The sequence below is a fragment of the Stereum hirsutum genome, assembly GCF_000264905.1.
Source record: "Stereum hirsutum FP-91666 SS1 unplaced genomic scaffold STEHIscaffold_20, whole genome shotgun sequence".
NCBI lineage: Eukaryota > Fungi > Basidiomycota > Agaricomycetes > Russulales > Stereaceae > Stereum > Stereum hirsutum.
The window spans coordinates 340,774-368,214 of NW_006763150.1; the positions used below are offsets into that span (position 1 = coordinate 340,774).

General features: G+C 53.3%; 7 protein-coding genes across 7 annotated transcripts; 3 read left to right on the forward strand and 4 right to left on the reverse strand.

Annotated features, from left to right (window-relative positions):
• Positions 1–1,574: 1,574 nt before the first annotated feature.
• Positions 1,575–2,661, reverse strand: STEHIDRAFT_172627 (uncharacterized protein). The gene is made up of 2 exons (XM_007310429.1): positions 1,998–2,661; positions 1,575–1,909 (listed from the first exon to the last, which is right to left on the reverse strand). Exons 1-2 carry the CDS (start codon positions 2,647–2,649, stop codon positions 1,683–1,685), a joined length of 879 nt encoding a protein of 292 aa, XP_007310491.1. The 5' UTR covers positions 2,650–2,661; the 3' UTR covers positions 1,575–1,682.
• Positions 2,662–2,951: 290 nt separating this feature from the next.
• STEHIDRAFT_172628 (dihydropyrimidinase) lies at positions 2,952–6,043 on the reverse strand. The gene is made up of 11 exons (XM_007310430.1): positions 5,739–6,043; positions 5,270–5,656; positions 5,078–5,166; positions 4,768–4,967; positions 4,565–4,677; positions 4,015–4,468; positions 3,728–3,908; positions 3,624–3,641; positions 3,445–3,533; positions 3,181–3,344; positions 2,952–3,090 (listed from the first exon to the last, which is right to left on the reverse strand). Exons 2-11 carry the CDS (start codon positions 5,452–5,454, stop codon positions 3,048–3,050), a joined length of 1,536 nt encoding a protein of 511 aa, XP_007310492.1. The 5' UTR covers positions 5,455–5,656; positions 5,739–6,043; the 3' UTR covers positions 2,952–3,047.
• A 1,132-nt stretch (positions 6,044–7,175) lies between these two features.
• On the forward strand, positions 7,176–8,760 carry STEHIDRAFT_105405 (N-carbamoyl-D-amino acid hydrolase; the record flags this gene model as incomplete). The annotated part of the gene is made up of 7 exons (XM_007310431.1): positions 7,176–7,412; positions 7,470–7,588; positions 7,703–7,883; positions 7,932–8,030; positions 8,144–8,221; positions 8,358–8,403; positions 8,498–8,760. The coding sequence occupies 7 exons, from the start codon at positions 7,176–7,178 to the stop codon at positions 8,758–8,760; spliced, it is 1,023 nt and encodes a 340-aa protein (XP_007310493.1).
• Positions 8,761–9,343: 583 nt separating this feature from the next.
• On the forward strand, positions 9,344–16,323 carry STEHIDRAFT_150563 (uncharacterized protein). Its single transcript, XM_007310432.1, has 9 exons — positions 9,344–9,914; positions 10,131–10,189; positions 10,523–11,222; positions 11,607–11,634; positions 12,068–12,792; positions 12,888–13,006; positions 13,535–14,308; positions 14,365–14,462; positions 14,530–16,323. Exons 1-9 carry the CDS (start codon positions 9,684–9,686, stop codon positions 15,666–15,668), a joined length of 3,873 nt encoding a protein of 1,290 aa, XP_007310494.1. The 5' UTR covers positions 9,344–9,683; the 3' UTR covers positions 15,669–16,323.
• Positions 16,324–21,235: 4,912 nt separating this feature from the next.
• Positions 21,236–22,546, reverse strand: STEHIDRAFT_68352 (DAO-domain-containing protein; the record flags this gene model as incomplete). The annotated part of the gene is made up of 3 exons (XM_007310340.1): positions 21,236–21,599; positions 21,672–22,114; positions 22,190–22,546. The coding sequence occupies 3 exons, from the start codon at positions 22,544–22,546 to the stop codon at positions 21,236–21,238; spliced, it is 1,164 nt and encodes a 387-aa protein (XP_007310402.1).
• Positions 22,547–23,055: 509 nt separating this feature from the next.
• On the forward strand, positions 23,056–23,934 carry STEHIDRAFT_162776 (uncharacterized protein; the record flags this gene model as incomplete). Its single annotated transcript, XM_007310433.1, has 3 exons — positions 23,056–23,296; positions 23,392–23,718; positions 23,810–23,934. 3 exons carry the CDS (start codon positions 23,056–23,058, stop codon positions 23,932–23,934), a joined length of 693 nt encoding a protein of 230 aa, XP_007310495.1.
• Positions 23,935–24,357: 423 nt separating this feature from the next.
• STEHIDRAFT_125919 (NCS1 nucleoside transporter family) lies at positions 24,358–27,177 on the reverse strand. Its single transcript, XM_007310434.1, has 10 exons — positions 26,872–27,177; positions 26,755–26,758; positions 26,646–26,734; positions 26,516–26,586; positions 26,357–26,458; positions 26,203–26,297; positions 26,026–26,132; positions 25,726–25,954; positions 25,101–25,649; positions 24,358–25,031 (listed from the first exon to the last, which is right to left on the reverse strand). The coding sequence occupies exons 1-10, from the start codon at positions 27,059–27,061 to the stop codon at positions 24,734–24,736; spliced, it is 1,734 nt and encodes a 577-aa protein (XP_007310496.1). The 5' UTR covers positions 27,062–27,177; the 3' UTR covers positions 24,358–24,733.
• Positions 27,178–27,441: the final 264 nt, after the last annotated feature.

Sequence of the window (27,441 nt, forward strand, 5' to 3'; positions counted from 1 at the left end):
TAAGGTGGTTACGGGCGTTTGATATCCTTTAATTTTTTTCGCTTTGAACACCTGCGGCCGAGGAAAAGTGAATTCAGGGCGTCAGTGACAATCTGGGCGGATCGAGACTGCGGGGGAGGGGTCGACGTTGGGGTGGTGAGGAACTGATGAAGGTCGCGATTGGTTACACGGGCTACGGAGTGAGCGGAGGGGAACGGTTGGAGGGTCGACGGGACGGTCTGGAGGGCTCGAGAGTAGGTCGATTGTCGTGTTAATTTACTCGGAGGATGATGGGACCTTTGTGTCAATGCTCGATACGAAATGCGAACAAACGGGATCCGAATCCAAGTCGTCTTCGAAGTTCGTGTCAAGAGCAGGAGAAAGACGTGGCGTACGGCGGATAGACGAGTTACTTATAAGTATGCGAGCACGCCTGGAAGGTAACGTACATAGACCGGAGCATTATGTATCCCGCCACGATTACTTCGAGGACAGATGGAGGTCTTGTCCTGCAGAAATCAGCGCTAGGATGCGTCACCCATGACCCCGCTGACCACGTCGCGCTCGCGTCAAACCCTGCCTTTCCCGGTCTCTTAGCCCCCACCATCTAATCATCAACAGATCAACCGCGACGGATTTGTCTGTAAATCATGGATCATGGAACAGCTTGAGAACGCGTGGGAGCTCGGGATACGTGTTTGGAGATGTGGGCTGGCTGGAGAAGGTGTGGCGTGCAGAGGATGAGTTAGGGAGTTAGTCCGGGTACCGATAAGGTACCCAGGTTCACCCTTCTGTCGGATGTATGTGTCCTGGAAGAGAAAGGAAGAAGGAGAATTGGACAGATGTGGGAAGAAGCCCAACGCGGTTGCACGGACACTGGATGTTGTGCATGGACGGAAATGGGTTTGGCTTTCCCTCCGTTTTCCACGCTCGTCACGGTAAGCTATATCGAGCCCTTCAACTTTGACCAAGACGAGACGACGTACACCTGTGACAAGGGACGACTTGAGGTCTGCAACGGAGACTACGGAAGACTATCTGCACCGTCTTTGCAGATAACAGATGATAGCAGAGCAAAATAAATTTCATGCCAGAGTATTATACAGTACATATGGTTCCCGTGAATTAGGTATCGGTGTCAACTAGGACCAAGTGCCATTAAATTTAGAGCGGCAGTGCAAACATTTCAAAATCCTCGACTCAGCTTGCTGTAACATACAGTGATTCCAGACCAGTAAGGTCACGAAGAAGGCACGAAATGGTCGATGGGATGGGCCACATAGGTTTGTTCTCGACAAAGACACACAACCAGCTCAGAAATGGTTTGATGGCCGTGAGCGGGAAGACAAGACAACCGGAGTGGAAATATGTCGGCCGGTAGTGCTGGCCACGCGCGAGTAAGGAGGGTGGTCTGAGCGCGAACGGCGAAGTTTCGATGACGCAAGTGATTCTTGCCAGTGAGTAGCCCTGGTATTATCCGTCCAGTTCTGAACCGAGGATAGAAAATGGCAAAGCACTGGAAAAATGTACACATGATGCCTGTGGGCTAGGCGCCTACGAGAACATCTTCTCAGGACTCACTGAAAAATATCAGGGGCGACAGCAAGTAATGTTAAATAATGAGAACAGGCGGTCCGACAAACTTACCTTGTTGGCAGTCAACAGGTTACAGGACTCTGTACACGTACATATCATACCGACATCTACACCACCGCTTTATTTGCGCGCAGTGCATCCATCAAACTCTTCATCTGCTCCCCCAACTCCATGAAGCGCTTCTCCATCTCCCTCTTCGCCTCCTCACCGCGCTTCTTCGCCTCTTCAGCCAACTCCACGAAACGCCTATTCATCTCCTCGTCACGCCTCTTCATGTCTTTTCCCAGCTTCGCCACATTCGCTTCAACAGTCTCAAGTCGGCCTTCGAGCTTGTCTACTCGGTCATTTATTTCAGAAGAGGCAAAGTAATATGTCGTGAGATTGGTTGCATTTGAGTATAGACACAGTCGGCTTGGACATACCAATTTCCTCGGCCTCGACCTTTGCCCTCATCTTGTAAAACCAGTCCGGGTATTTCTCCTTCGCTCTTGCCCTGTGTTCATCGGTGGTGACAAGTAACTTGAAAAAAACGAGCTCTACGCTTTCCGAGAGCGAGGAGATTTGGATCATGGAGATTGAACGGAGATGGTCGAGGGAGTCCAAACTGTTTAATAGCCCTTCGGAGCTGCTGCCCTGTCCGACAGAGGTATCATACCCGCCAGTGTCATCGGTACACATCGAGTGGTCAAAAGATGTGTCCGCGGGCAAGATCTCGCGAGGCGTTGTGGACGTGGGTGATGTGAGAGCTTGAGAGTCCCACGAGCGAACGAGAATCTCGTTGATTTGACGAGTAAAACGCGCATCTTCTGGGTTGAGAGAACTCGAAGGCCTGCCAATCTCGGGACGGACGCTGACTATGCATTGGTTCGCGGAGACGTTCAGGACACCCGTGATGTCCATGCTCTTTTCTCCATCAAGGTCGGACACGGCGTGCGAGAGCGGTGAGCGTCGATAGACTGAGTAGTGTAGAGAATAGCAACGTTTGAGGGGCAAACGCTTGGAAGAGCGACGATGCTGAAAGAATATGTGAGCGGCGGAGGGTTTGGGCGAGACCGTTGACATTCGATCATTCATCGTTCTTGGACGAAAAAGACACCGTGTATGTGCGTCTAGAAGGTCATTAGCAGTGAGTCGGGTTTCGAGGTAACAGCAATAGGTTGGAAGTGTCACGGCGGTGAGAGTGATGGCGGTGGAAAAGAGAGGGGCAACGGCCGGTTGACTTTGAAGTTGATGTGTGGCGCTAAGTTGTTCGAGCGCCAAACTCGCGGTTTTGTGGCATCGCCTGGGCCACAAATGACCACACCCAATTTTCTGTCTATCGACATAAAAGTTCCGCCAGTGAACCAGCATCTTGTCTAGACTATAAAGCACATTCGTTCTGATTGTAATTCTACATAGGCCTGATTATACAGCTCTGATTACACGTCACGATCACCGCCCACTCGTCTCTAACTCGTCTCCACGCCTCAAATTCACTCAGGCCTCCACTCGCTCAACCACACGTTCCTCGGACCTCTACATCAATCAACACAAAAACGATACCCGTCAACAACCACACCAAGCAATAAATCAACGAAGGGAGGGAAGGGCTGAAGAAACACTCACGGCAACGAACTCTTCCCCCTAACCAAAAACTTTCCATTCCCAGGTTTCGCAAGCACCTCGTTCGTCTCTCCGTCATAGACTACTTTTCCGCGCAGGATAGTGTAGCGCGGCCAGTCTTCGAGAACGAGGCCTTCGTAGGGGGTGTAGTCTGCGCCGTGGTGGAGCTGTTGGGACGGACGAATTAAACGGTCAAAAGAGGAGATGCAACAGTCAGATTCGAGTTTTGGACAGGGGAGCGTGAGAGGATGGGGGCGCGCGACGAACCTTGGATTGCGAGATGGTGTACGGCTTGCGTTTGTGTGCGGGGCGCCAGATGATCAGATCTGCGTCGCTTCCTGGCTGGATCGTTCCCTCTACAGAACACGTACAATTCGTCAGCCGTTGGCAAAAAATCGACCCCCCCTTCCGCCCGGCGAGTGTCCAAAAGAAGACAGTGGACTCACTCTGCGGATACATTCCATCTGCACACAAATGTACCACATTTAGTATCCGCTGATTCGCATGGATAATTCTTGCCAGGAAAGAAGGCTTGAGGAAAGGAACGTACAAAGCTTCGCGGCGTTGGTCGAATTGAGCTCCACGAACCGCTGCGGCGATATCCTCCGCTTGAGCACGCCCTCGCTCCACAAGATCGGCGTCCGCGTCTCCACGCCCGGCAGTCCATTCGGTATATACCTGAAATTGCCCAGGCCGTGTGCGTGTTTCGTCGGGTCCGCTGTTAGGCCGAGCTGTTCGAATTTACCATAGCACATAGCACCACAAAAACACGATCAGTAACGATTCGAGGTTCAAGAGTGAGGATGAATAAGTAGAGAGTTGAATAAGAAGACGCACCTGTTTGCCCCTGGGATCATTAAACCGCGTCGGCGCATGATCCGACGAAAACACCGTAAACGTCCCATTCGCAAGGCCCTCCCAAATCCTCTCCTTATCCCTCGGATCGTCCCTCAACGGCGGCGCACAAACGCACTTCGCACCCTCAAACCTCCCCTCCTCCCCTTCACCCTCTCTATGAATACCCCCCGTGCGCATCGCCCGCCCATCCAACACCGCATAATGCGGACACGTCTCCGCGTACACGGGCAGGAGCCTAGTTTGGGCTTTACGGATGTGGGAGACGGCGTCGGGGGCGGAGACGTGTACGATTAGGATGGGGGTGTCGAGGAGTTCGGAGAGGGATAGGGCGCGGTGGGTGGCTTCGGATTCGACGAGGGGGGGACGGGAGGTGCCGTGGTGCCAGGGTTGGGTCATGCCTCGGGATTCGAGGGATTTGGTCATCCAGTCGATGCTGGATGGGGTGGAATGAGGCGTGTGAGATGGAATGGTTGAGGGTGTTGGAGTTGAGAGTGAAAGAGTTGGGAGTGAAGGAGGGAGGGGAACTTACACGTCGGCATTCTCGCAGTGCACCATGGTGGTCACACCATACTTCCTCGCCGCAAGAAGCACATCCAGAATCTGTCCATCGTTCAACTTCAACGCCGCGTACGTCATATAGATCTATCACACACAAACATGGTCAGTACAATCATCTTCCACCCTCACCCTCCACCTTCCACAATTCACAAGTAAGAACAAAGAAAGACCGACCTTAACACTCGTGATCCCCCGCTCCACCAGCGCCGGCAGCTCGACATGCATCTGCTCATAATTCGGATCCGTAACGATCAGATGAAAGCCGAAGTCGCAGAGCGAGTGATCGTCGGAGAGTGTATGGTAGTTGGAGGCTGCGACGGAGAGGGAGTCGCCCCGGTTTTGGACGGCGAAGGCGAGGATGGTTGTTGTTCCGCCTGGAATTAAAATGTGAAGAATTTGGGTTATGAGTATGGAGACCAATTAGAATAGGGGAGTGGAGGATAGGACAGGTGAGAGGAATGAGGAAAGATGGACTGTAACGTACCGGCGAGGGCACTCCTCGTCCCGCTCTCCCAGTCGTCCGCGGACTGGGCACCAAGTGCCTTCGCAGCCGACTGTGCGACATGTACATGACTGCATTCCAATACACCAAACCATCAGCATTATTCCTCAAACTCCAATAATGGCCGCAAGAAAAGGAAAAATGAACGAAGGAAATGGGGAAAGGAGAGCGCACCTATCAACCCCACCAGGCGTAACACACCCACCCTCCGCATCAATCTCCTCTACACCCTCCTGCGGCGGTATACCCACCATCAACAACACAATCTTCCCATCTCTAATCCCTATGTCACAAGGGACCTGGTCCGAGGCTGTGACGACGATGCCGTTCCGGATGATGAGGTCGAGGGGGATGGACATTCCTACGCTTCTCTGGGTCTATGGTTTGGGATCTGGAAACTGAAGCTGAGGCTCCGAGTACTATTATCGGCAGCGGTGCTGGCTATAGCTATGGCTATGATAGTGTTGGTATGGAGAGCGATAGCTATGGCGGGTATACCAAGCTGGAGGATAAGGTGTGAAAGCGCGTTCCCGGAAGGAGATGAGGACGTAGGTGCCGTTTCTGAATTAATGAAAACGGCAAGGTTAGCTTCGGCTGAAAGTCGCGATTGGATGGAGGAAGGAGAAGGGTCGGGACGACTAACCAAAAACACAAACCGAGGAAAGCCAGGGACTGAGGAGGAAGGAGTGGGGGGTCAAATATCATCCGCCCTCGACTCTTTCTCAGTACAATGGCCAATCTGGCATGGCACGGCCTATCACAAGGGAGGAACTCGACCATGCAAATGCAAAGAATAACGAGTTCGATGGCCGTTCGACTGAGCTCGCTCGCCGGGAGTCAGCGCAGACCGTCTCAAGGACCGAAAGTCGTTCGCCGCCGCTCGTTCAGTGGCAAGTTCAGGATCAGGATCACGAACGCGGGGATCTCGTTTGCGCATCCGTGCCGTCCAAATTCAATCATCGCTCGCGTGGGCGGCAACTCCTGGCAATGCAGCAAGATCTCGATCGACTCGTTCAATGCGGCATCGTAGATCGCAGGCACGGGGCACGGCAGACCCGCTCCTCTGGAATTTGCAGGACGCCCAAAGTGCGGCTCGGGTCCACTCCTCCATAACCGGTGCCACCGAGTCCGTGCTGGAGGAACGCCGTCGGGGAACGACATGAATAGCTCGCCGCGGCTGGCCGTGGCGTACTCACAACACAACACCACCAGCAGAGCCACGAACAGCGCCAGCATCTCTGCCAAGTATCAGAGTCCCTGATCGCCACTGCCGACAAGGAGCAAGGGCAAGGAACTCTGACATGAGATTGGATGCGTAGGATGCGGCATTGGATAGGGGCCCTTGCGGCGATTTCCCCGCAATGGCAACGCGCCAATGAGCGGACATGGCATGCTTCATATGTGCACGGCCAACTCGAAGTCAAACGAAGTCAAACTGGACTCTAAGCTCGCCAGGGTGAGGCTATAGCGTTTTACAACATACGACTCGCCACGTATGGCCATCGCAGTACTTGCACTGTGATGTTTAGCAGCGGCGAACGAGCTTGCCTTGTAAGTAGGACTAGATGGGACACTGGTTCACTACGGTGACGGTAGGACCAGCCAGTACCGTGCCGAGCTCGGTCATCTCACATCTCATCTCTGTGAGAGCCAGCTGAGGATCTGCCCAGTGCGGACTTGCCAATGGGGAGCGCCTTGGACGTTCGAGCGGTGAGAACGAGGAGACGAGGATAGGCGGCGGCGTAGGGCTACTGACATAACATAACTTGCCTGCCTATGATATCAGGTCCTTTCAGAGTTCAGAGTTCAGAGCAAGGTCAAAGTCGTGACTTCTGATTCTGCGTACGTCTAAGTGCTCGTAGGTGCTCGTCTTCTCTTCTTGCAGTGCCCGGAAGGATCCCATTGGCACTTATCGACTGCAGCTGCCTCCTTGGTGAACGCACCATCTTGCCCTCTCACCCACATCTACCCACCCCCTCTCCTCCGCCACCCCTCTCGCTCATCTCCCCCCCCCATTCCCCCCCATTCCCTTTGCCTTTCCCCACCCCCTTTCACTCCCACCCACCCCCACTAAACCACAATGCCCCGCCCCCTCCGCGTTGCCTCCGCCCAAGTCGGCCACATCGACCTTACAACACCGCGCTCCTCCATCCTCTCCCGCCTCATCTCCCTCCTCGACCAAGCAGCAGCCCAATCCGTCCAACTCGTCGTTTTCCCCGAAACGACATTCACGACATTCTTTCCAAGGTATTTTTTGGGCGAGGCGGAGTTGGGGAGTTATTATGAGAGGGATGGGTTTCTTGAAGGCGGTGAGAACGTGCCGAAGGGGGTAGAGGGAGAGGGAGGAGAGGGTGGGGAAGAGGAAGGAGAGGAGAATGTGTTGAGGACATTTGTGTGCCATGCGGGCAAGTTGGGGCTCGATGTCGTCGTGGGTTACGCGGAGAGCACGCCCGACATCGAGGCGTTGCGGAAAGGCTTATACACCCCTTCCTCGTCCTCTTCGTCACCATACCCACAGGGTTACAACACGTCCATATACATCTCTGGCTCTACTACTCCTTCTCCTTCTCCCACCAGCACTGGTACTTCTGCTCCCACCAGTACGAGTGCGCCACTGCCTCCAGTCCTCTCGAAATACCGCAAAGTCCACCTGCCCGGAACCTACGAGCCTTTCAGCACGGACCCGAAGACTACGAATCAGTTAGAGAAGCGGTATTTCAGGCCTGGGGACTTGGGGTTCGAGGCGTTCAGGGCGCCGGGGTTGAAGGCTAAGTGGCCACCAGCACAGGTAGAGGGAGATGAGGTAGAGGGAGATGAGGGAGAGAAGGTGGAGAAGAGTCCGATTGTTGGGATGTTGATCTGTAATGATAGGAGGTGGGCGGAGGGGTGGAGGTGTTATGGATTGCAGGGGGTGGAGATTATGTGTATTGGATATGTGAGTCTCATCGTTTCTTTTCAACGTTCCTCGCTCCTTGTACCACTAAGTGCTGACGTTATGTGATGTGGTGTCGTGGGTTTTTTTTTTGTTGGGGTGGATTGCGGGATTAGAATACGACGGCATGGGCGCCCGAGCTGTGGGGTTCGTCGCCGGATTTGACGAGGGAGCAGGCTAGGGAAGATGCGATGGTGCGTTCGTTCGTCTTTCCATCATCATTCGTCTTTCTTTTGTCTTTACCGCGTCGCTTCGAGGTGGCGTTGATGGGTGGTGGCGGGCCACACGAACTTGTCTTATAGCTCACATCGTATCCTTTCGTGTATGTAGTTCCACCATAAATTGGTCGTTCAGGCGAATGCGTACACGAATTCTAGTACGTCGCTGTCCTATTCGTACCATGAATTTCCTACTCAAAACTATCACCTACCCCTCGCCCCTCGCCCCCACCCCGCCCTTCCCACCCACAGCATTCTGCATAACCTCCGCCCGCACCGGTCTCGACGACAACCACTTCGAGCTCATCTCCGGCTCCATGATCGTTTCTCCCCAGGGCCGCATCCTCGCCGAAAACAAAACCTCCTCCGACGAACTGATCGTTGCTGATGTTGATCTGGACGAGTGTAAGCCGGGCAAGGCGAAGACGTTTTGTTTTGAGAGGCATAGGAGGGTGGAGTGTTATGGGAGGATTGTGGGGCAGAGGGGGGTGGTGGAGCCTCCGGAGGAGGCGTGAGGGGGGAGGGGAGGAGGGAGAGGCTCATAGTGTGCGTATTGTTATGATTATTTGGGAGATCAAAGACAAGGTTGGGAAGGTTTATCGCAGGCCGGGGCTGCGATGTCGTCGAGGTCTAGAAAACGTCGTGTCTCCCTATTTTCTCTTTTTTTAACGGGCTGTTTGTGGTTCTCTATCGCGTGCAAATGAAGATTATATCTATTATCTCACAAATGTTCGTGACGTTGCGCCATGCTTATATCGCTTACTACTTACCCCCGACGGAACGGTGCGTATGCAATGTATCTCAGACATGAATTTAAGATTTGCGTGTTATGACGAACGCAAGCAAATCACCCGAAGTCGGGGATATATCTATAAGCCGTCATCGTCGTCTCAGTCGACGAAGCTTGAACGATGCACAACACCATGCACGACGACGACGACGAAGACGCAGGCCCTTCGGGGTGTTTCGTCGGGGGTTCGTCGGCCTTGAGTCGGTGGCGTGCTCAACGTTGGCCTCGAAGATTTGGGCGGCGCGTGGCCAATCAGGCGGGCTCCCTTACGGCCGAATCATCCATCGCATCCCTTTCACCTTTCCCTTCCTCTCTCTCTGCCTCATCCCAGCCCAGCCTACCCATCCGTGCTCGTGTTCAGCAGTCCGTAACATCGCAAAAAGATTTAACTCTTGGTTTATTCAGGACATTAGGAATCGGAAGAGGGACTTTAGGAAGAAGAAGAAGAAGAAGAATAGGAAGGACAGGGGGAGCGCCTGCCTCGCTTGAAGCTTGAAGTTTTGACGGTTGCTCGAAGTTTGATCTGCTCTTTTCTTGATTATCGACCGCCCGACCGAGCGACCCGTACGAAACTCGAATTCGCCAACTCCCACAGTCTATAACTCCTACGCTTAGACGCCCGCGTTCTTATACCCTCTGACTACTACTATGCCCGAACGTTCCTCGGAATCACCACAGGCGGCTTCGGGTCCCAGTCCGCCTGCACAACAAAATCAGACGGCGGCGAGCGCACCGCCTAGCACGAATGCGAACAGTGGAGGTACGGGAGGAGGAGGGACAGGAGGTGGGACTGCGGTGGGGACGACGCTGCCTGGGTTTCCGCCGTCGACGCTTTCGAGGCCGTTTCGGTCGAGGAAGAATAGGCCGTGCGATGCGTGTGTACGTTCTCTTTTCTTCTTTTTAAGAGTTTCGAGACGTGATCTTCGGCTTGGCTTTTGCTCGAGGTTTTCGTTACCCCCTTTGATTTCATTTCATCTCGTTCTTTCATGCAACCTTTGCATTGCTTTCGCTCCGTTTGACTCTTTGACTTACGACTTGCTTCTTTCTTTGGGGTTCGTGTGGCTCGTTGAATGGAATGCGCATCTGGATACACAGAGAAAAGCAAAGACGAGATGCGCGATACCGGACGTAGGACCTCCCTGTGTCGAATGCCAGTTCGTGCTCTTTCTCTTTGCTCTTCCCCCCTTCAGTTCTATGTTGCTGTAGAAAGCTCATCGGGACTGACCTACCTCTCCTAAACACCTGCGACACACCGAATAAAAACGACCTCGAACGCGACCTGCTAACTGACCGCAAACTACCCCACCACTTCATTGGAACATTCAACGCTCGACAATCAATACTCGACACTCGACGCTCAACCCCACACTCCACCTAAAATCTATTTTTATCTCCTCTTTTCCCTTTCCATCCACGTTATCAACCCCACACTCGCACGCACGCACGCACACTCAAATCACACAAACCACATTGAATTGCACAATCAGACAAACCCGGAAAAACTGCACATTCGACGAACTGCCCCCCGAACGCAAAAAACCCGCCAAAAGACCTCCTCCTCCGCAAGACGACACGACCCTGCCCTCCCTCGCCGGACCTTCGCGTCCTAACGGCCATCACCACCACAATCCCGGGAGCGGTGGATTCGGAGGTAGTGGATTAGGAAGAGGAGGAGGAGGAGGAAGTGGATATGCGAGTCCAGGAGGAGCAGGAGAACCGAGTAAAAGACAGCGCACGTCGTCTGATTTGGAGGGTATGCATGCGTTGATGGAGGCTGCGACGCAGGCGGAGTATTCGCCCTATCAGCCGAATGCGAGATATTTACCACATCCGACGCATTCGAGGACGAGGTGGAGTTATGGCGCAGGTGGGGGGTATACTTCCTATGGCGGGATTCCTCCCAGTGCAGGTTCAGGAGCAGGAGGGGGAGGGGGAGGGGCGATGCCCCATGCGAACGAACCGGCGAGTTTCGATCTGAGCGTGTCGGAGACGTTGGCGCCACATGTCATCACGGTACTCTTAACGGACGATCTGTTGCCGATTGGGACGCGACAGGCGGGGCCGGAGAGTAGTCAGGCGGAGGTAAGCGGGAGCGGAGGGGGAGGAGGAGGAGGAGGGGGGATCGGTGGGGGCAAACAGAAGAGTGGGTATATTAGACAGATATCGGTGGATAGGAGTAAGCCGCAGGTGAGTTTTTGGTTTTGGTTTTTGGTTATGTTTTTTTGGCGGTGGTGGAGGTGGAGGTGCGAATTGGGTGGCATGTTGGCATTTTGTCATTTTATCATTCGTCGTGCCATTGTCTGGATGCTTTCGCCATTCATATCCCTTATCCCCTCTTCCGCCGCGTTCGTTCCATCCTTCGTTCTATTGAAAACGAAACCCGCGCATCGCATGCGTCCGTTTCATTATACCTCCCTTCGGCGGCGGCGAATAACATGCCACTCACCTCTCCCCCTGTGCTGCACCCGTTCACTCACGCGGCGTGCTGTACTCGCCTACTCACGCGGCGCCCTGCACTCGTTTACTCTTACTCACGCGGCGTCCTGTGTTTTCCCACTCGATCCAACGCAGTATATCATATTCAACCATAAGGCGGATCGTGAGTGCCTCCCCTTCTTGAGTGAGCGTCATGAGCCGTGCTGATGATGTTGAACCCGTTTGCTCTTGTTTGTGTACCCCTCCTTGTCCCGTCCTCATTCGTACCCGCGTCTTCGTCCCCGTCCTCATTCGTCCTCGTCTTCGCTGTTATCTGCCGTTTGCTGTCTGAACGACCTCGACCCTCACCATGGACTATCGCCGCCACCTGAACCTCACCATCCTCACCGATCTCGATACGTGTGCTTATGCGCATGAATACGGACACGACCATAATCACCTGTGCGCGTATGGCCACGACTATGATTCTGACCACGACGACCCCGACTCTGACCACGACATCGCCCACGACTCTGACCACGACATCGCTTATGACCCGGCTCATGATCCCGCCCACGACATCGACTACGACCGCGTCCACGTTCTCCCCTACCTAGGCCGTCTGAACGCGCACCCATCCGACGAACAACTCAACCTGATCCGCGCTGCGCTCTCGATGCTGAACCCCCCGCCACCCGAGATCCATCTATTACTGACGTACCTGCACATGTTCAACGCCGCGTTTCCGGTGCTGATTCCCCCGCCGGCGCCGGCTTCGATATCGCAGCAGCAACAGCAGCAGCAGCAGCGAAGGAATACGGGGACGGGGATGGGTAACAGTAAGCCGTCGACGCCGAGTAGTGCGTCTACGACGCCGACGACGACGCCGACGGGGACTGTGGGAAGTCAGCAGTCTTCGCGTTTGCAAGGGAATGCGAATGCGAATGGGGTTCGGATACTCAATACTTCGCCTGGGGCGTTCAATAACACTGAGACCGGCAACAATAACAACAACGATTCCGGAACCACCTCCACTTCAAACCAGTCCAACCCCTATGCTTCTCTACACCTCGAATCCCATCTCGACCCTCTCCTCCTGCGCAAGATCTACCTGACCACCCTTGCACACACGCCCCTCTGGCGTTCCTCGTCGCGCAACGTCCGCAAGATCGATTTCACGGGCAATGGGGGCGGGTTCGGGGGCGGCGGATGCGGATTTGGGGGTGGGGGAGGGGAGGAGGAGAGGGCGGTGGGGAGGCTGGTGGGGGTTAGTGTGGCGCTGTTGGAGGCGAGTGGGAGGCCGGTGTTGGATGCGGAGGGCAGGTATTTGGGGTTGGCGAAGGTGTGTTTTCTTTCAAATCCTTTACCCTTGCTTTTCGCTCCGTGAGGGAATTGGTGAGAGGGGACGACTTTGTTGTTGACGTTGGGACGTAATAGACGATCGCGCAGGCGCAGCTGTTGGGGCTGCATATCGACTGTACGACGTGGGCTTTGCCGGCGTGGGAGAAGGATTTTAGGAAGGTGCTTTGGTGGGGGCTGAGGATACACGATGCTTGGTGAGTCGCGTTCTTTTTTTCTTCCATTCTGTTTTCTTTCTTTTCTGTGTGCGAGAGTGTGTTCCCTTCGCCGCGTCCATGTTTTTCTTTCGTTATCACCGCGCTCATTGGCTGTGCGCCGCGCCACGTCACTTGTTCTATCTGAACTTTGCGCCCCTCGTCGTTCTATCTTTGCTCTGCACTGCCTCGAGTTCTCATTCCGCCCGTTCCGTCCGTGCTTCCTGGTTTGGAAGGACGGGCTGAAAATGGCTTACTCGCTGGGAATCCTCATTGGAGAGAAGATGGACGGGTGAGAATTGAATGGGAGATGGGATCTGCGGGAAACCTTCTCGGGAGGCCGTTCTGGAGCGTGCAAGACTTCCTATCGTCATTCGTAGACACCGTTGTATGACCGGTACTGCGCGCCTAGTTCCAATTCTTTGAATTGCTTGGACGGCGAGGGCAAACACTACAGATGTACAGCGAACGTAGTACTATGCTTACCTTTGTTAGACCATACTCACCTCAACTCTTGACTTCCTTGTACAGGATGTCCTTCCTCAACTCAAGACCGTCACATATACAATCCTCGAATCAGAACGTCCCGCTCCCAACCATCCAACAAATAACCACCATCACGTCGCACTCGCACCCCTGGCCCGTCTACTCCGACTCTCCCTCAAATGCCAATAACGACCGTGCTCGCCCTATGGACAGGTCTTTCGGACAAGTACAGTCTCAGCGTGAATCACGCTCGCCTGCGTCGGCTGCGACGTCTCCTTCATCTGCGTATGGAGTGTCGGGCGGACCTGGAGCACGATCGAGCGCTGCACCTTCGCCGATCGCTACGGCCACGGCAGCTACCTCCAATCTTGCCATCGCCCCGCATCCCAATCCCAATACTCTCGCCTTCCATCAGCAACAACAACTGCAGCAGCAGCAGCAGCAACATCAGCAGCAACATGACCTGACAGACCCTGCGTACCAGAACCCGACCCGATCGGCAGAATCATTCCTGCATCTCTGTCGCCTCTCGCTCCTCGTATCGAATTTCCAGGAGAGGGTGTGTACATTGCAGAGTGAGACGCTGAGCAGACAGGAGAGGTTGGAGAGGGTTGTGGAGGTCGAGGGGAGTTGCGCGAAGTTGTTGGGCGATGTGAGGAGGGAGTGGGGATTCGATGGGGCTAACTCGGCGGCGGGGAAGGAGACGGGGGCGGGGGAGACGATACCTACGGGTGTGGCATCGTTGATGACGTGCTTGCTCGGGTTTAGGTGTATGTTGAGGAGGATATCGATTGAGTTGAATATTGGACTTGGGAGCCCGTAAGTCGATTTCGATTTCGATACGACGGCTCATCTGACGGAATTGTCATTGTCAGGTTCACACCTGATCCGGAGACGTTGGAAATTTTCCGGGAGGTGGTGGATTATGTGGCTTCGCTTCCTGCGCCTGCGTACGATGGCTTCTGGCTGCCATGTACGTGTCTTCCCCTCCTCTCACACACAAATTTACGGATCTTACTCACCCGATAAACTACTTGCAGATGTCGGGCACATTCTCTCCTCCCTCACGTCCTCACTCATCCGTCTCTCCCTCGCCACAACCTCCACTCCGACCCCGCCCGAGTCAGCATCGCACTCCCCGTCCCTCTCTCCACACCATCATCCTCATTCGTCATCGACAACGACCCTCCGCGCCTCATTGCACACGAACCCTCTCGTCCTCCTTTCCAGACTCATTGCTACCCTGCACACAGCGTACGAGAAGTACGACTGGGACCTCGCAGAACCCGCGCTGATGAGGGCGGAGAACGTAGCGGCGTGTTTGAGGCCCAGCGTAGACGAGTTTGGAAACGTGGTGGCTGCTCTAGAAGGCCGGTTCGATCTGCCAGCCGCCGTCGAGGCGATGGGCGGAGTGGCCAGCGGTTCCGGCGCCGGCAATGTCGGGGGTAGTGTTAGCGGTAGCAGCAATGCGGACGGTTTGGCGCCCATGGACCTCGACCGGGGCAATATGTCGGTAGGCATTGGCGGGATGGATGCTGTGACGACGGGGAACGCGGGGCTTCAGGATGTCAGTATGGAAACCGGGTGGGACATCGATCTGAACGCATTGGGTATGGACTGGGTGGACGAGATCATCGCTGGGGTGGGGATAGGCAATGGATGGGCGTTTGGGATGGGTACGGGGTTAGGGCCGGGCCCAGCGCCGGGACAGGGACCCGTCGGTGTTGGTGTCGGTGTCGGGGGTGGCGGTGTGAGTTCGTTAAATGGAGCGCTGGGGCCTACTCCGAACTTATCTAATACGAGTCCTGGAGCGGGGACGGCTGGTGGGAGTGGGATGATGGTGGACGGAGGAGGACATCATACGCACCATGGCTTGGGGAATGGAGGGGCAGGCTTTGTCCACCCGCATGCGCATCAACTTCATCATCCACAACAGCAACAGCAACATCATAGTCATCATCACCCCGGAGCGGGAGGTGGGCCGTACGGGATGAAGGTCAACGTCGGTGGCGGCCCTATCGCCGGCCCTGCGAGCGCCACTCCCGTTCCTTCACACACACAGCAACAGCAGCAGCGACGAAGGGCGCAATCACAGCACCTTCAGCATCCTCAGTTTGGGAATAGCCAAGGTTCTGGGGCGCAGGGTGGAGGAGGGTCCGGGAGTGGGGGGTATGTGTAGTGAGATGAGTGGTTGTTGGCGTTGGGGCTTTTCATTGACCCCGGTTGATTCTGTTCCGTCGTCGTGGGTATATATGAGGAAGACATGCAGGGAAGGAAGGATATCCGGTGCTCTACGCACCTGTACTAATACGCGTTGGAGCGCAGACGCGGCACTGGGGCAGAGGGAGAAGTATCGCGCGAGGGGGCTGGCGAGAGGCAGGGGGGAAGCGGGGGAAGAGGAAGAGGAAGAGGGATGAACACGGTCGTAGACGACAGGATCCGTCATCAACTCCTCTAGCCGACCTCGGCGGTGTTCCTATATTGCGCTCGGCTTGAGCGGCGTTTACCTCGAAAACAGCCCGGATTGCACGCTGCGGCATGCACTCGCTTCCTCTCGACCGTGTGCGAAAACAGCTGAAGTGCACCGTTTCGTCCACCACCACCGTACATACTAATTATTTTTTCCTCGTTCGCTTTCGTGCCTGTTGTCCTCACTCTATTATTAGCGTCTATCGTGTATGTTTCTCGCTCAAGGTCTTTCTATATGTATTTCCGTCATCTCAAATGGCCAGGAAGGGTTTCGTGGGAGGTTCGAACGGGGATTATGTATATGGTGAGGAGGAGTTCCATCCGTCCGTCGGTGTGCGATATGCCGTCGGTTTGCCCTTATATACTTATCTCTCTGCGGCGTCTGTCTCGCTCGGAACTTGACCTCGAGCTAGCTCGATAGGTGGCACAATGGCTCCGAGGAAGACGTGTTTTTGAACGTTCCGGGCCAGCTGTGAAGCGGTGCGCTCAACAAGCGGGCATGCAAGTCATGAGCCACTGTACCGGATGGAACGAAGGCGGATCCAAGCTCGCCGCTGCAAGAACTCACGAAGTCTTCTCTTTGTCCCACCTTTTCTACTGCTGTTGGCATGGTCTTATGCATGAATGGAGCTTGTGACCTCTAGCATCGAAACGGGTGGCACCTGCGTGCCAGCAAGTACTGCCTTTCCTTTGTTCAACCTTCCCTTATTCAAGTTTGGGCGGCGTGGGAAGGATCTTTGTGTCATGTTTTTGAATCTCCGCTCAAGGTTTAAATGACACAAAGCCCTCACTTTCGCATCCTCCCAACTCTCTCCTCTCAACTTCTCCCTCATGTTGGCGACCTCGACGAACTCACCACTAGGCTTCTGTCAGAGACTTATTCTAACTCGGGCTCAAGATTCTTCCGTACTGGCGCCATCGGCGCACAAAATACTGTACGTCCCAGCAGTTAGACGACGCTTACATAACGTGGGAACTCCCATTTGGCGGGAGACTCGCGCAAAATTGGCGGGGGCGATGGGCCCCTTGGGACACCGGACGTCGCCTAACGTCTGGGAGGTACAGTACTGGAGAAACTACCGCCTCTGCGTCGTCTCCCAGTTGAATTGCTCACAGAGATTGCACGACACTGTCCTCAACAAGAAAAATCTTGCCTTTGTCTCACTAGTCAACACCTGAAGGCCATCACGACAAAAGAGCTCTATAGGAATATTCGCCTGTCTCAGCCTCCGACTATGAAGGTCTTGAAGCTTTATGCTTTTCAGGTTCGAGTTCACAACTTGTTCACATCGCTCTCGAAGAGCAGTGCGAGAAGAGGCTTCGTTGAAACGTTAGAAATCGAAGGTCTTTGGTAAGTCTGCATCTTTAACCCGGGGTTGGAATGTCTGCGAGCATCGTGTAGACTGAAACTCGACTCTTGTCTTCATACAGGGATGGGATCTTTTTCGTGTCTGGAGATCCCAATACGCGCCTCGTTCACCTCATTACAGAGATGATCGCAAACCTGCCAAACCTCATGACATTGACATTTCTGTACGTCTCGCAATAAAACCCCTTCACTTGATCCAAATGTTTCGTTCTTTCTGACTCGTCCTCCGACCCGTCTGACCTCCGACTTGTTTATGTATCGTAGCCAACAAGACGACTTGCAATATTGTGATGCCCGCGTCGCCGACTGCGACGACAAGAAAGCTACTGAAACGGACCGTGTGCCTTCTTCTCCTCCTCACCTTGCTTGTTTCACTGGCTCGAGCAAATGGCTCAAGTGGCTCCCTAATCGCAGTCGTCAAACTATCTCCGAACTCGTCCTTGTCGATAACGATCCTGACTGGACCGCTGGCTCTCTAGAGACTCTTGTGGCTGATCTTAGTGACTTTACTGGGCTGGAATCGCTACACGTTCAAGCTGGCTCAGGCGCCCTCAACGATCGTCTGTCCCCCTCTGCTGCTATGGCCTTCGTAAGCGAGAGAGTTTCGTGGCTTAAGGAATTGACGCTATGCTACTACGATCATTGTCCATGCCTGTCTCTAGCGATGGAGGTACGCTCTTTTTCATCCTTATGTTTGAACTATCGAGATCAATACTTACTGTTATATTTGCCTCTTATTGATTATCAACGAAGGATCTATACCCATCTGCGAAGCCACACTTTCCAGCGCTCGTTTCTTTAAGAATCAGAGTTTTTGAACCTTACAGTTTGTCGGTTTGTAGAGGCAGCCATGTCGTCAGGACGGGAGCTATCACTGCTTCAATTCGCGTAGTAGGAGAAGTCTGCCCGAAATTGGAACGCTGTACGTTGATCGGTGGCTGCGGAGGTCAGTGTTTCAGGTCCAGGACATTTCAGCACTAATTCTCTGGCTCTTTTCTGCACATGATGCTCACCTTCCGTTAACCAGATGATCTCAAATGGGTGCGTACTAACGGGTTGGGCAAGAAAAACACCTTGGAGTTGGAGAAATCTGAAAAGCGAGATGAGGACATCCTTCAAGCTGGTACGTACGGGAGATCATCGTGATATGAGGAATAATATCTTACTTACTTTGCTTTCAGCCTTTCTGAGGTCTCTGGGTTTCGCCCCTCGTACGATTCATTGATGTCTCTTGATACTGTTCATCACTATCACCTCCGCTATTGGTTGAGTTTTCTTAGCGAAGCTCTAGTAGGTACCCCTCTTATATTATCTACGCCCCACCCAAGTATCGAATCTCCTAATTCACTGGCATCCGCTTCCACGCTGTAGTACTTAAGTACTACAATCTACGGTTTATTATAATTCAAATTGATCGTTGTCGCCCTATGCAATGTAATATCTGAGAAATTGAATGAGCGTAAATGGTTCTAAAGAAATGGCCCGAGAATCGATCATTGTCACTAGAAGGCACACATTTCCGCAAAGTAAGCAGCAATGTTTCGAGAGACGTGCACTGTTCTGTAAGGAATAGAAGATTGAATTTGTTTTGATGGCATTTTGGGCGCACAGACATTTTGTATGCGCTCAGCCGTCGTCCTGCCCTCTGCTAGCAAGGACCACCTGAGAAACTTTTGTAGTATATATTTGTTGTCGTGATATGTGGCACTTGTGTGGCGTCGCCGTGTCAGCGAGAGCGTGAGAGATTATTGCGTGTCGCATTGGATCTCCGCTTTATTCTCTCCCACAACTCCTCACCGGGCCGCTCGTTTCCTGTTCACTGTTTCTTCACAACCTCGACTGCATCATCGACAGGCTGGCAAGTATGGATACTCTATATCTTTATCCTACACTCCGCGACTACGAAACAATTCCCCATCAAAGGCAGCTACCGCATCTCCCGGCTGAGCTGCTCACCGAAATTGCACGGCACTCTCTTCAGCGCGAAAAAGCTGAGCTCTGCCGCACTAGCAAACAGTGGAAAGAAATTGCCACAAAAGAGCTCTTTAGAAATATAGAACTTCTAGTACCTTTCTTCCATGATGCTAAGATGCTTCAGACTATGCAGACTTGTACTCGGTCGTTATGTCAGTCAATGGTGCGGAGCAGCATCAACCGAACGTTTACTAGTACACAAACCCTGGCCATAGAAGGCTATAGGTATGCTGTTACATTCACGTTATCTCAGGTGCTAAGGATGCCTCGACAGTAGACTTACCGACTCTCGATTTGACTTATTTAGCGAGGTGCTCTTCGAAGCTGACTCGGACACGTCTACACCGCTCGAACCCCTGATCGAGGTCATGATCACCAGCCTGCCGAATCTCAAAAGGTTGTCAATTATGTACGCCTTCACATACCTCTTGATTTCCCCATACGCCTGTCTTCCTCGACTTTCTGCTTGCTGACATTTGTCCTACCCGATAACCCCCGGTCAGCCGACTGAGAGACTCGAATTACATGTATCGCGAAATTGACCGCAACATCTTAGGGGACACTTGCACGAGAAACCCCTTACCCTTATCCACACCTGGCCTTATTGCGTTTACTGGCCCCAGCGCATGGCTCAATCGTATTCCTAGTCGACACACGATATCTGAATTGGTACTCGTCGATGAAAATCGCAATTGGTCCTCCGCATGTTTGCAGAAACTTGTGAAAACCCTTCATGAATTTACTGCACTAAAATCATTAGAACTGCAGACTAACCCGCACTCCCCTGATGACGATCTATACCCGTCTTCCACTATGGCTCTCATCAGCGAGCAAGTCCCTTGGCTCAAAGAACTGACATTATGTTATTACGACTTCTGCCCTTGCTCGTCCCTTGACATCGGAACGGTAAGCACCTTTCCCCGCGTATCCAAATGGTAAAGCCGAACATTTATATTTTCTACATCATTTATATATGTAGGGTATACGCTACCAGAAGCCCGATTTTCCGGAGCTTACCTCCCTGACATTGAGAGTGTTCTCGCCAATCTCATCTCTCCGGGATCCTTTCTCCTCCGCATGTGGTAATCACATCACCCCAAACACGCTCCTCGATTTTGCGATATACAGGTTAGGACAAGCTTGTCCAAACCTGACGTGCTGTTCATTGCTCGGCGGTTGCGGAGGTCAGTCATATCATCTTATGCCATTACCACTTCTTTCGCAACATACTTATTCTCATCCTCATCTGTAGCTGATTTGCACTGGACGCGTAAGAATGACGATACATCATGGGACCCTAAAGCCGTAGTCAGAGGTAAGAAAAGATGGGAGGAATCACTTAGCGATCTCATGGCTGGTACGTGCATCATTTCAGTAACGGTGCGAAAACCTAGCTTACTTTGGCTTAGGTCTATCTGAGCCCTCGAATGTTAAGGCTCAAGATGTCTGGTTCCCCACGAACGATTGGGCCTCTCTGGATGAATTTTAACTTTCTTGGGGTGTACATAATGGTGGGCGGTCGGAGTCTGTACAACATATAGACAGGCTGCCGGGGGAGCGAATGAACTTCTCTGAATGTTATATTACTCGGTCCTGCCTCATTCCTGAATGGCTAGTATAGCTGTGTTTTTTCTGCGTGTGGCTCTCTTTGTATGGCGCGGTTGTTGAGCAAGCCTGAGAAAGCCAGCACGCGGTGACGTGACGCGGTGCCAGCAATATCTCGAACTGGACGCGCCGCAGACGCGTTCAACCCACTGTCATTGCCCCTTCGAGATCCACTGTTTGACCGGTCGCTAATCATACTCGAACTGCATGTCCAAAGACGGGAGGTAGTGACTGGTATATTATCCAGCTAAGTATCTACATGGTAAACCGCACAGCGTCAACTTATACATTTTTCCGATCTTCATTCCCCTACGCCATTGCTTTCACCGTCAAAGCTCCTGAACAATCCTCACCACCTCCTCCGCACACCCCCACGAACATTGCCATCCCGCACCGGAATGTCCATAATTATGAACGACCGGGATCTTCACCTGACCCGAAGCAGTCGACGAAGGAAGGCTGGCGGCCAAATCATCGCCGCGCTCGAGTCTAAGTCCACCTTCGCGCGCCGGCCGGAACCCGACGACGTGTTTGAGGATTATGTTGTCGAGGAGGGAGGAACTGAGCGACTGTGTTGTGGATGGGAAGGGGTTGAATGTGGAGGGCCGGAGGTGAGGTGGGCAGAGTTCAGGGAAGAGGAGGAGTGCGCGTCGTTTAATGTCTTCTGCGGTTTCAGGGCGTGGGTCTTTGCACCTATCAATAGAAACGAAGTCGCATAATAAATATCAAGCGGAGGGGGTATAATATTCAAGGTAAGAGACTCACCAATCCCCATTCTCCCTCGTCCCGCCGATGATAACCTGTCCGCTCCTCCGTGGAATAATATACGTCCTCTCCCCTCCCTCTCCGCTCGCGTCGTTCAATTGTCCGACCTGCAACGTCCGACCTTCTTTGATCCAAGGTGCGTCCAAGACCACGACTTGGCCACGGACGGGGTAGACCGTCTTATCGTCCACGTCGCCGAGTGTGAGGGAGCCAATCCCTGTGCAATTGATGATAGCTAGCGGGGTAGGAGACGATGACGGGAGATGGTTTAGGGCTGAAGTGAGCGATGGAAGGGGTGTAGCCAGGTGGGTGTAAGTTCCTCCGAGTGAGGTGAAGAGGGCTAAGAGTTTGTGGAGATAGGGCGTCGTATCCATCGTGAGAGATGTGAAAGAGACGGCATGCTTTGCGAAGGCAGGTAGGTCTTCCTTTAGAACGACTTTAAACTGAAAACGATGATTTCAGCACTGATCTACGCTTTGATCAAGGTAACAGAGCAAGTGGGACGTATCAAGACTCACGTCCGGCAAACCCTCGAAAAGCTCGATATGTTTCTCCCCTTCCGTTCCATAAAACTCCCTCTGTGTCAACCTCAAGATCGCACTTGCTTTTCCCTCCTCCGCTTCCTCCTTCATCATGACCTCAAACGTCCTCATGTCCAGCCTCCGCTGCCGCTCATCATCATCTGCCGCAAAACTAAGATGGTGGGCTCCAGCAGCAGAAGAACAGTAAGTTGGATCGAGCGGTGAGGAGGGTATTTGTGTGGCGAGGATATGGACTTTGTGCGAAGCTTGGAGCAGACGGACGGAAGTGGTCAGGCCGATCACGCCCATCCCAATGACGAGGATGGGAGACTTCTCAGAGCCTTGGGAAGGCATGGCTAAAGTGGTCATCGTGAACGTGTGCAGTAAGTCCCGAGTGACGGAGAGAGCGACAATAGGTGGTAGAAGTGAGAACTGGGACACTTTGAGGACATGATGTCGAGATGGAGGAGATGGTCGAGGTGCGGCCTCTGTTGGCCTGGCCGGGCCACTGTGGCACTCCGCGACAGGTTTGATGTTCGCCGGCGGCGAAACCTCCACAGGGGCTGGTTCGGCTCGTTCATTCGCTGCAACTTTTTGTTCCTTTCCGCCACGACCACTTCGCCTGCGCCTTGCCAATTATTGCAATGTCCATCGACATAGCAAACTCCGTACGCCGAGTGTTCAGCGGATGGGACACATCTTGGAATGCTTTGTTTGAATCTGTGGCCACGGCCGGGTGTGAACAGAGAGCGGTGCTCAAGCGCTGTCGTTTGTATGGATTGCGCCTCGTAACGATTATACTCAGGACCTCTTGATTCTCTCTTTCACCACCAAGTCGCTTGCAGTGGTTTCATCGCTGCACCATGTCTGCCACTAAGTCCATTCTCGTCATCAACCCTAACTCCTCAGAATCCGTTACAGACGGTCTTCGCGAAACGCTCAAAACACCACCTGAGTGTACACTCGTATTCTACACGGCACCATCCCATGCACCTCCCTCCATCAACGACGTTACAACAGCTGCTTTGACCGCGAGTGCGTGCTGGGAGGATATCAGAGATAAAGGGCTCTTAGACCAGTACGATGCGTTTCTCGTTTGTTGCTGTACGTTCGTCCGTCCATCTCTTCTCCCTCTCATCTGACGTTTCTAACTCTGACTGTAACTCATCTGATCTGGATTGTCGGCGCTGGAACGACAGTCTCCGACCATCCACTGACCCACATCCTCCGCGAACAATCTACGAAACCCATCATCGGCATCCTCGAGTCCGCCATAACCACCGCCCTCCTCTCCACCCGTCGTTTCGGCATCCTCACCACCGGCTTTGGTTTCAAATTCCTTCGCTCACAAGACGTTTACAGTTTTATGGGAGGCAACTCTGTGAGGTACGCTGGTTTGGTGACGACCGGATTGGGTGTCGTAGAGTTGAGGGAGGGGGACAGGGATAAAGTGGAGAAGAACATGAAGGAAGGGGCGGGGAGACTGGCGGGGATGGGTGCGGATGCGGTGTTACTGGGATGTGCGGGTGAGTTCTCTTTACCTTCGTCGTTGATTCGAGGTTGTTTGGGTGGAAAGGTGATTGATCAGCTTGATGTTGTTGGCATTGGTGGATGTAGGTATGGCAGGCATGGAATCGCTAGTGCAACAAGGCGTGAAGGAAGCCGGTCACGCTCCGGTGCGCATCGTCGATGGTGCACGAGCTGGCGTGGAATTCCTCGCGTCTCTTCTCAGACTGGCTTGATCAGGCTTGCAGGCATCTGTACGTCTCTACTAGTTTCGTGCTCGGTCGGGGCATACATTGTTGTACGCCTTTCTTGGGTTCGTAGATCGTCTTATGGTTTCCAAGCATTGTCGTGGCTTTCAACCATGTTGGATGGAGTATTTCTGTGGTCTCAGGACCGAGAGGCTGCACGCCAAATGATCGGCGCCGATCATGTTCATTATGTCAGCGTCTGACACTCCTGAGCCACAACGCTCTCGACTCCTTTCCGTCTCCTGTCAAGTCAGGGGCTAAATCTTTGTATGAAGAAATTTTCCTGACGCTGCTGTGCGTTACCGAAGACAATGTGAATAGGGGAGAGCTCCTCGTCTCATAGGGAAAAAAGCATGCCAAGTTACGAGACCTAAAGATGTTCTGATGACGATACGTTCTCAGGCATACCAGTAGCAGTTCGGATATCACATATCGTACCGGTAGGCCAAGGTCATCGAGTAACTGGTTGGTTAGCAGTGTAAGTAATAGTACTTTCGAGATGGAGGTCAAACCGTCATAAAGACGAAGGTATGCCGAACCAGGAAACATCTAAGGGTAGGTCATAAAAACAACAAACGATAAAACACTCTAGCTGTCAAAGAGAAAATCCTGCCACATCGTACACAATCACAAATCTAGCTTGACACTCTGTGCTCAAATACAAGGTGAGGAGGAGAAGACAAGGACGGTAGCTATCATAGCAACAAAACAAGAGGCAAGAAATCAATGAACTAGATCACAAGGCCTTGGCCTCATCCTGTCTCTATTTTTTGTTCGCATCCTCGTCTCACCGTGTCACGACGGGCACGACACTCACATCTCCTCCACTGCCCTCAAGACTACTAGACGTCTTCTCCGACGACCGTGAGTCCAGCTTCTTCTCATCTTCCACCACGCTCCGCTTCTCCACATCGGAATCGTCCTGCGGGTGACCGTCGTATGTGTGGTGAGGAGGATAGGAAGAGACGAGAGTTGGGTATGTGCGAGATGCGTTGGGTGAGTCGAGGGAGGACGAAGGGGAGATGAGGTTGAAGAGGAGGTAGAGCGATCCTGAGACGATGACACCGAGGGGCCATACGACGGAGCTACGATCACAAGGTATGATACACTCAGTATTCAGATCAAAAAGGGGAGAAAGAAGGAACGCGACGTACAACAGATAGCTCGCCCCGACCGGGACATTCAATGTCTTGTTCACCTTCAACGCAAAGCCAGGAAGGTTCGGAACCAGCGCCAGCGAAAACGCAAGGATAGCCCTCCAATTGAATCCCCACGAATACCAATACGCGCTCCCCTGCTTCCCATACAACCCCGCCAAATCCAACCTCCTCTTCCTCAAAATCCAATAATCGGCCAACATAACGCCCGCCACGGGTCCCAAAAACACGGAATAACCACCGAGGAAGTTCGTAAAGCTCGTCGCCGAATTCTGCACGATCCAAGGACAGGCGGCGACGCCGAGGATGGCACAGATGTATTGTCCGCGGCGGACGTTGATGTAGGAGGGGAGGAGGATGGCGAGGTCGTTGCCGACTGCTGTGGAGTTGGCGGAGATGTTCGTCGCGATGACGGCTAGGGCCCAGCAGACCGCGGAGAAGAATTGGGCGGCGCGGGAGGACCAGAGCGCGGAGACTTGGAGAGGGTTCCAGGTGGAGACGCCGTAGATGACTTCGGTGGCGGAGGTGACGACGACACCAAGGATGCTGTTTGCCATATATGTCAAGGTCAGGTTCGGCTCGCAAACTGAGGTGAGATGGGTGTGATAGTGGATGTACTTACGCGCAGAGCGTAACGGGAATAGTGAGCGCGATGATATTGGTCCATGCGACGGTCTTCGGACTCTTTGCATACCTCGTAAAGTCAGCGATATTGAGCGCCAGGGTGGCTTTCGGAGCGATAGCTGAAGTCATCGCGGAAAAGAAGACGACCGCAAGTGGCGTAGAACTAGGCTTGCTCCCTTGGGAGAAGATAGGACCGAACCCATGCGCACGGCCGACTGCCCATCCGACTGAGGTGAGAAAGAGCGCAATCGTAAGATAAGTAATGCACGTTCGACTCCAATAAAGGTGGCCTACGCACAAAGAGTGAAACCGAAGATGGGCATGATGACGACTTTGACTGCGAAGAGATATCGAAGTTTCGATATGTGTATCCAAAGGAGTGGAAGTTGGATTATGTAGAATATGCTGAAAAAACAAAATCGATATGGTGAGTCACGTCGGTGGCGTATATTAGAACCTGAAACGCAAGACTAACAAGAAACACAGCAGCTCTGCAGATGTAACATGGGCCGAATCAGGCAGGTGGTTAGGAAAACTTGCGAACGACGGCCAAATGGCGGTAAGCATCGTCTAGATGGAGACAAAGAATTAGTGAGCCTGAGCCACCAACCGAGAGACCCGAAACATACATTCACGCATTGACCACCCTGGTATGTCTGCGTTCCGAACCAGACGATGGCTGCTACTGCACGACATAGGACAGCGACAGCGGTTCCTCTGATACCAAATGACTGCGATCGACGTAAGATGAGACAGGGTCAGGGTGAAGTTAAAAATAGAAGACGTACTGCACGGGCGAAGGTAGGGAAGTTGATACCATACGTTGCACCAACCCAGCCGTTAGCTGCGCATGCAACAGCTATTGTTCGAAAGAACGACTCAGCGGTCGCGAAAATATGAACGAAACAAAGTACCCACAGACGAGAACGTGCCCAAGAAGAACAGCGCCTATCGTGGCTCCAGGAGAAAGTCCGCCTGCGACAGCAGAAGACGCAACCTGGTACTGACTTTTGTTCTATCAACTCACCGGACTTGTATCACGATACGAAGAGACAAAGACCGACCTGATACCTGTTTGTCAGAAAAGTCCTATCAGTTCTGATAGGTCTTGTATGTGAGACATAATATCAACACGGAAGCGTACCGAAGGCCTCTGCAACCCAATATCCTAACAAGTGGAAAGTTCCCCACTTGCGAGGCCCGTCCGGTAAGGGGGGGACAGGGAGGAGATCAGGTTGGCATTTGATATCCTCCGAGGTCGCGCCAGCCTCGTCCGACGGTGCAGAAAAGGAGGCCTCCTGTGGCTCGATACGAAGCTTGAAGTCGCGAAACATGGCCTACTTGTTGCGTTTCGTTCGTTCCTTCTGAGGTGACCGAGCCCGACCTTGGAACGGAAAAGAGGCAATTGGTAGCGCGACTTCGCTTTTAAGGTCTTGGCCAGAAGAGAAGCAGAGGATCAAGCGCATCACGCCAATCAATTCTCCTGTTTATCACGCCCAGGGGTGTTATCTCCAGAAAGCAACGGCACAGCATGTCTCGTTATCGCACGCTCACGCCCCACGTTTGGTGCTTCGCCCCCAGTCCCCCGGGCTTCCCCAGATATCGACGTGCCTGTGATTGTGCACGCCCCGGCAGTTGGCCCCTCGCACTCTCCCGGGGCCGCTCCGCCACCGGCGAAGGCAAGCGTATTTCAAACAAGAGGCCGGCGGGAACT

Bases quoted from the DNA above. Each gene is read 5' to 3' on its own strand.
- STEHIDRAFT_125919 (XM_007310434.1), bottom strand. From the start codon at position 27,061: ATGTTTCGCGACTTCAAGCTTCGTATCGAGCCACAGGAGGCCTCCTTT. The intron at 26,133-26,202 runs GTTAGTCTTGCG...TTGTTTTTTCAG, and splicing joins GCAGAGCTGCTGTGTTTCTT to CATATTCTACATAATCCAAC. The intron at 25,032-25,100 runs GTACGTCGCGTT...TTGTGATCGTAG, and splicing joins GTCGGGGCGAGCTATCTGTT to CTCCGTCGTATGGCCCCTCG.
- STEHIDRAFT_172628 (XM_007310430.1), bottom strand. From the start codon at position 5,454: ATGTCCATCCCCCTCGACCTCATCATCCGGAACGGCATCGTCGTCACA. The intron at 4,678-4,767 runs GTCGGTCTTTCT...TGTGTGTGATAG, and splicing joins GGGGGATCACGAGTGTTAAG to ATCTATATGACGTACGCGGC. The intron at 4,469-4,564 runs GTAAGTTCCCCT...CACCCCATCCAG, and splicing joins CACTGCGAGAATGCCGACGT to CATCGACTGGATGACCAAAT.
- STEHIDRAFT_172627 (XM_007310429.1), bottom strand. From the start codon at position 2,649: ATGAATGATCGAATGTCAACGGTCTCGCCCAAACCCTCCGCCGCTCAC. The intron at 1,910-1,997 runs GTATGTCCAAGC...ATGACCGAGTAG, and splicing joins GGTCGAGGCCGAGGAAATTG to ACAAGCTCGAAGGCCGACTT.
- STEHIDRAFT_150563 (XM_007310432.1), top strand. From the start codon at position 9,684: ATGCCCGAACGTTCCTCGGAATCACCACAGGCGGCTTCGGGTCCCAGT. The intron at 10,190-10,522 runs GTTCGTGCTCTT...TTGCACAATCAG, and splicing joins CCTCCCTGTGTCGAATGCCA to ACAAACCCGGAAAAACTGCA. The intron at 12,793-12,887 runs GTGTGTTTTCTT...GGGACGTAATAG, and splicing joins GGTATTTGGGGTTGGCGAAG to ACGATCGCGCAGGCGCAGCT.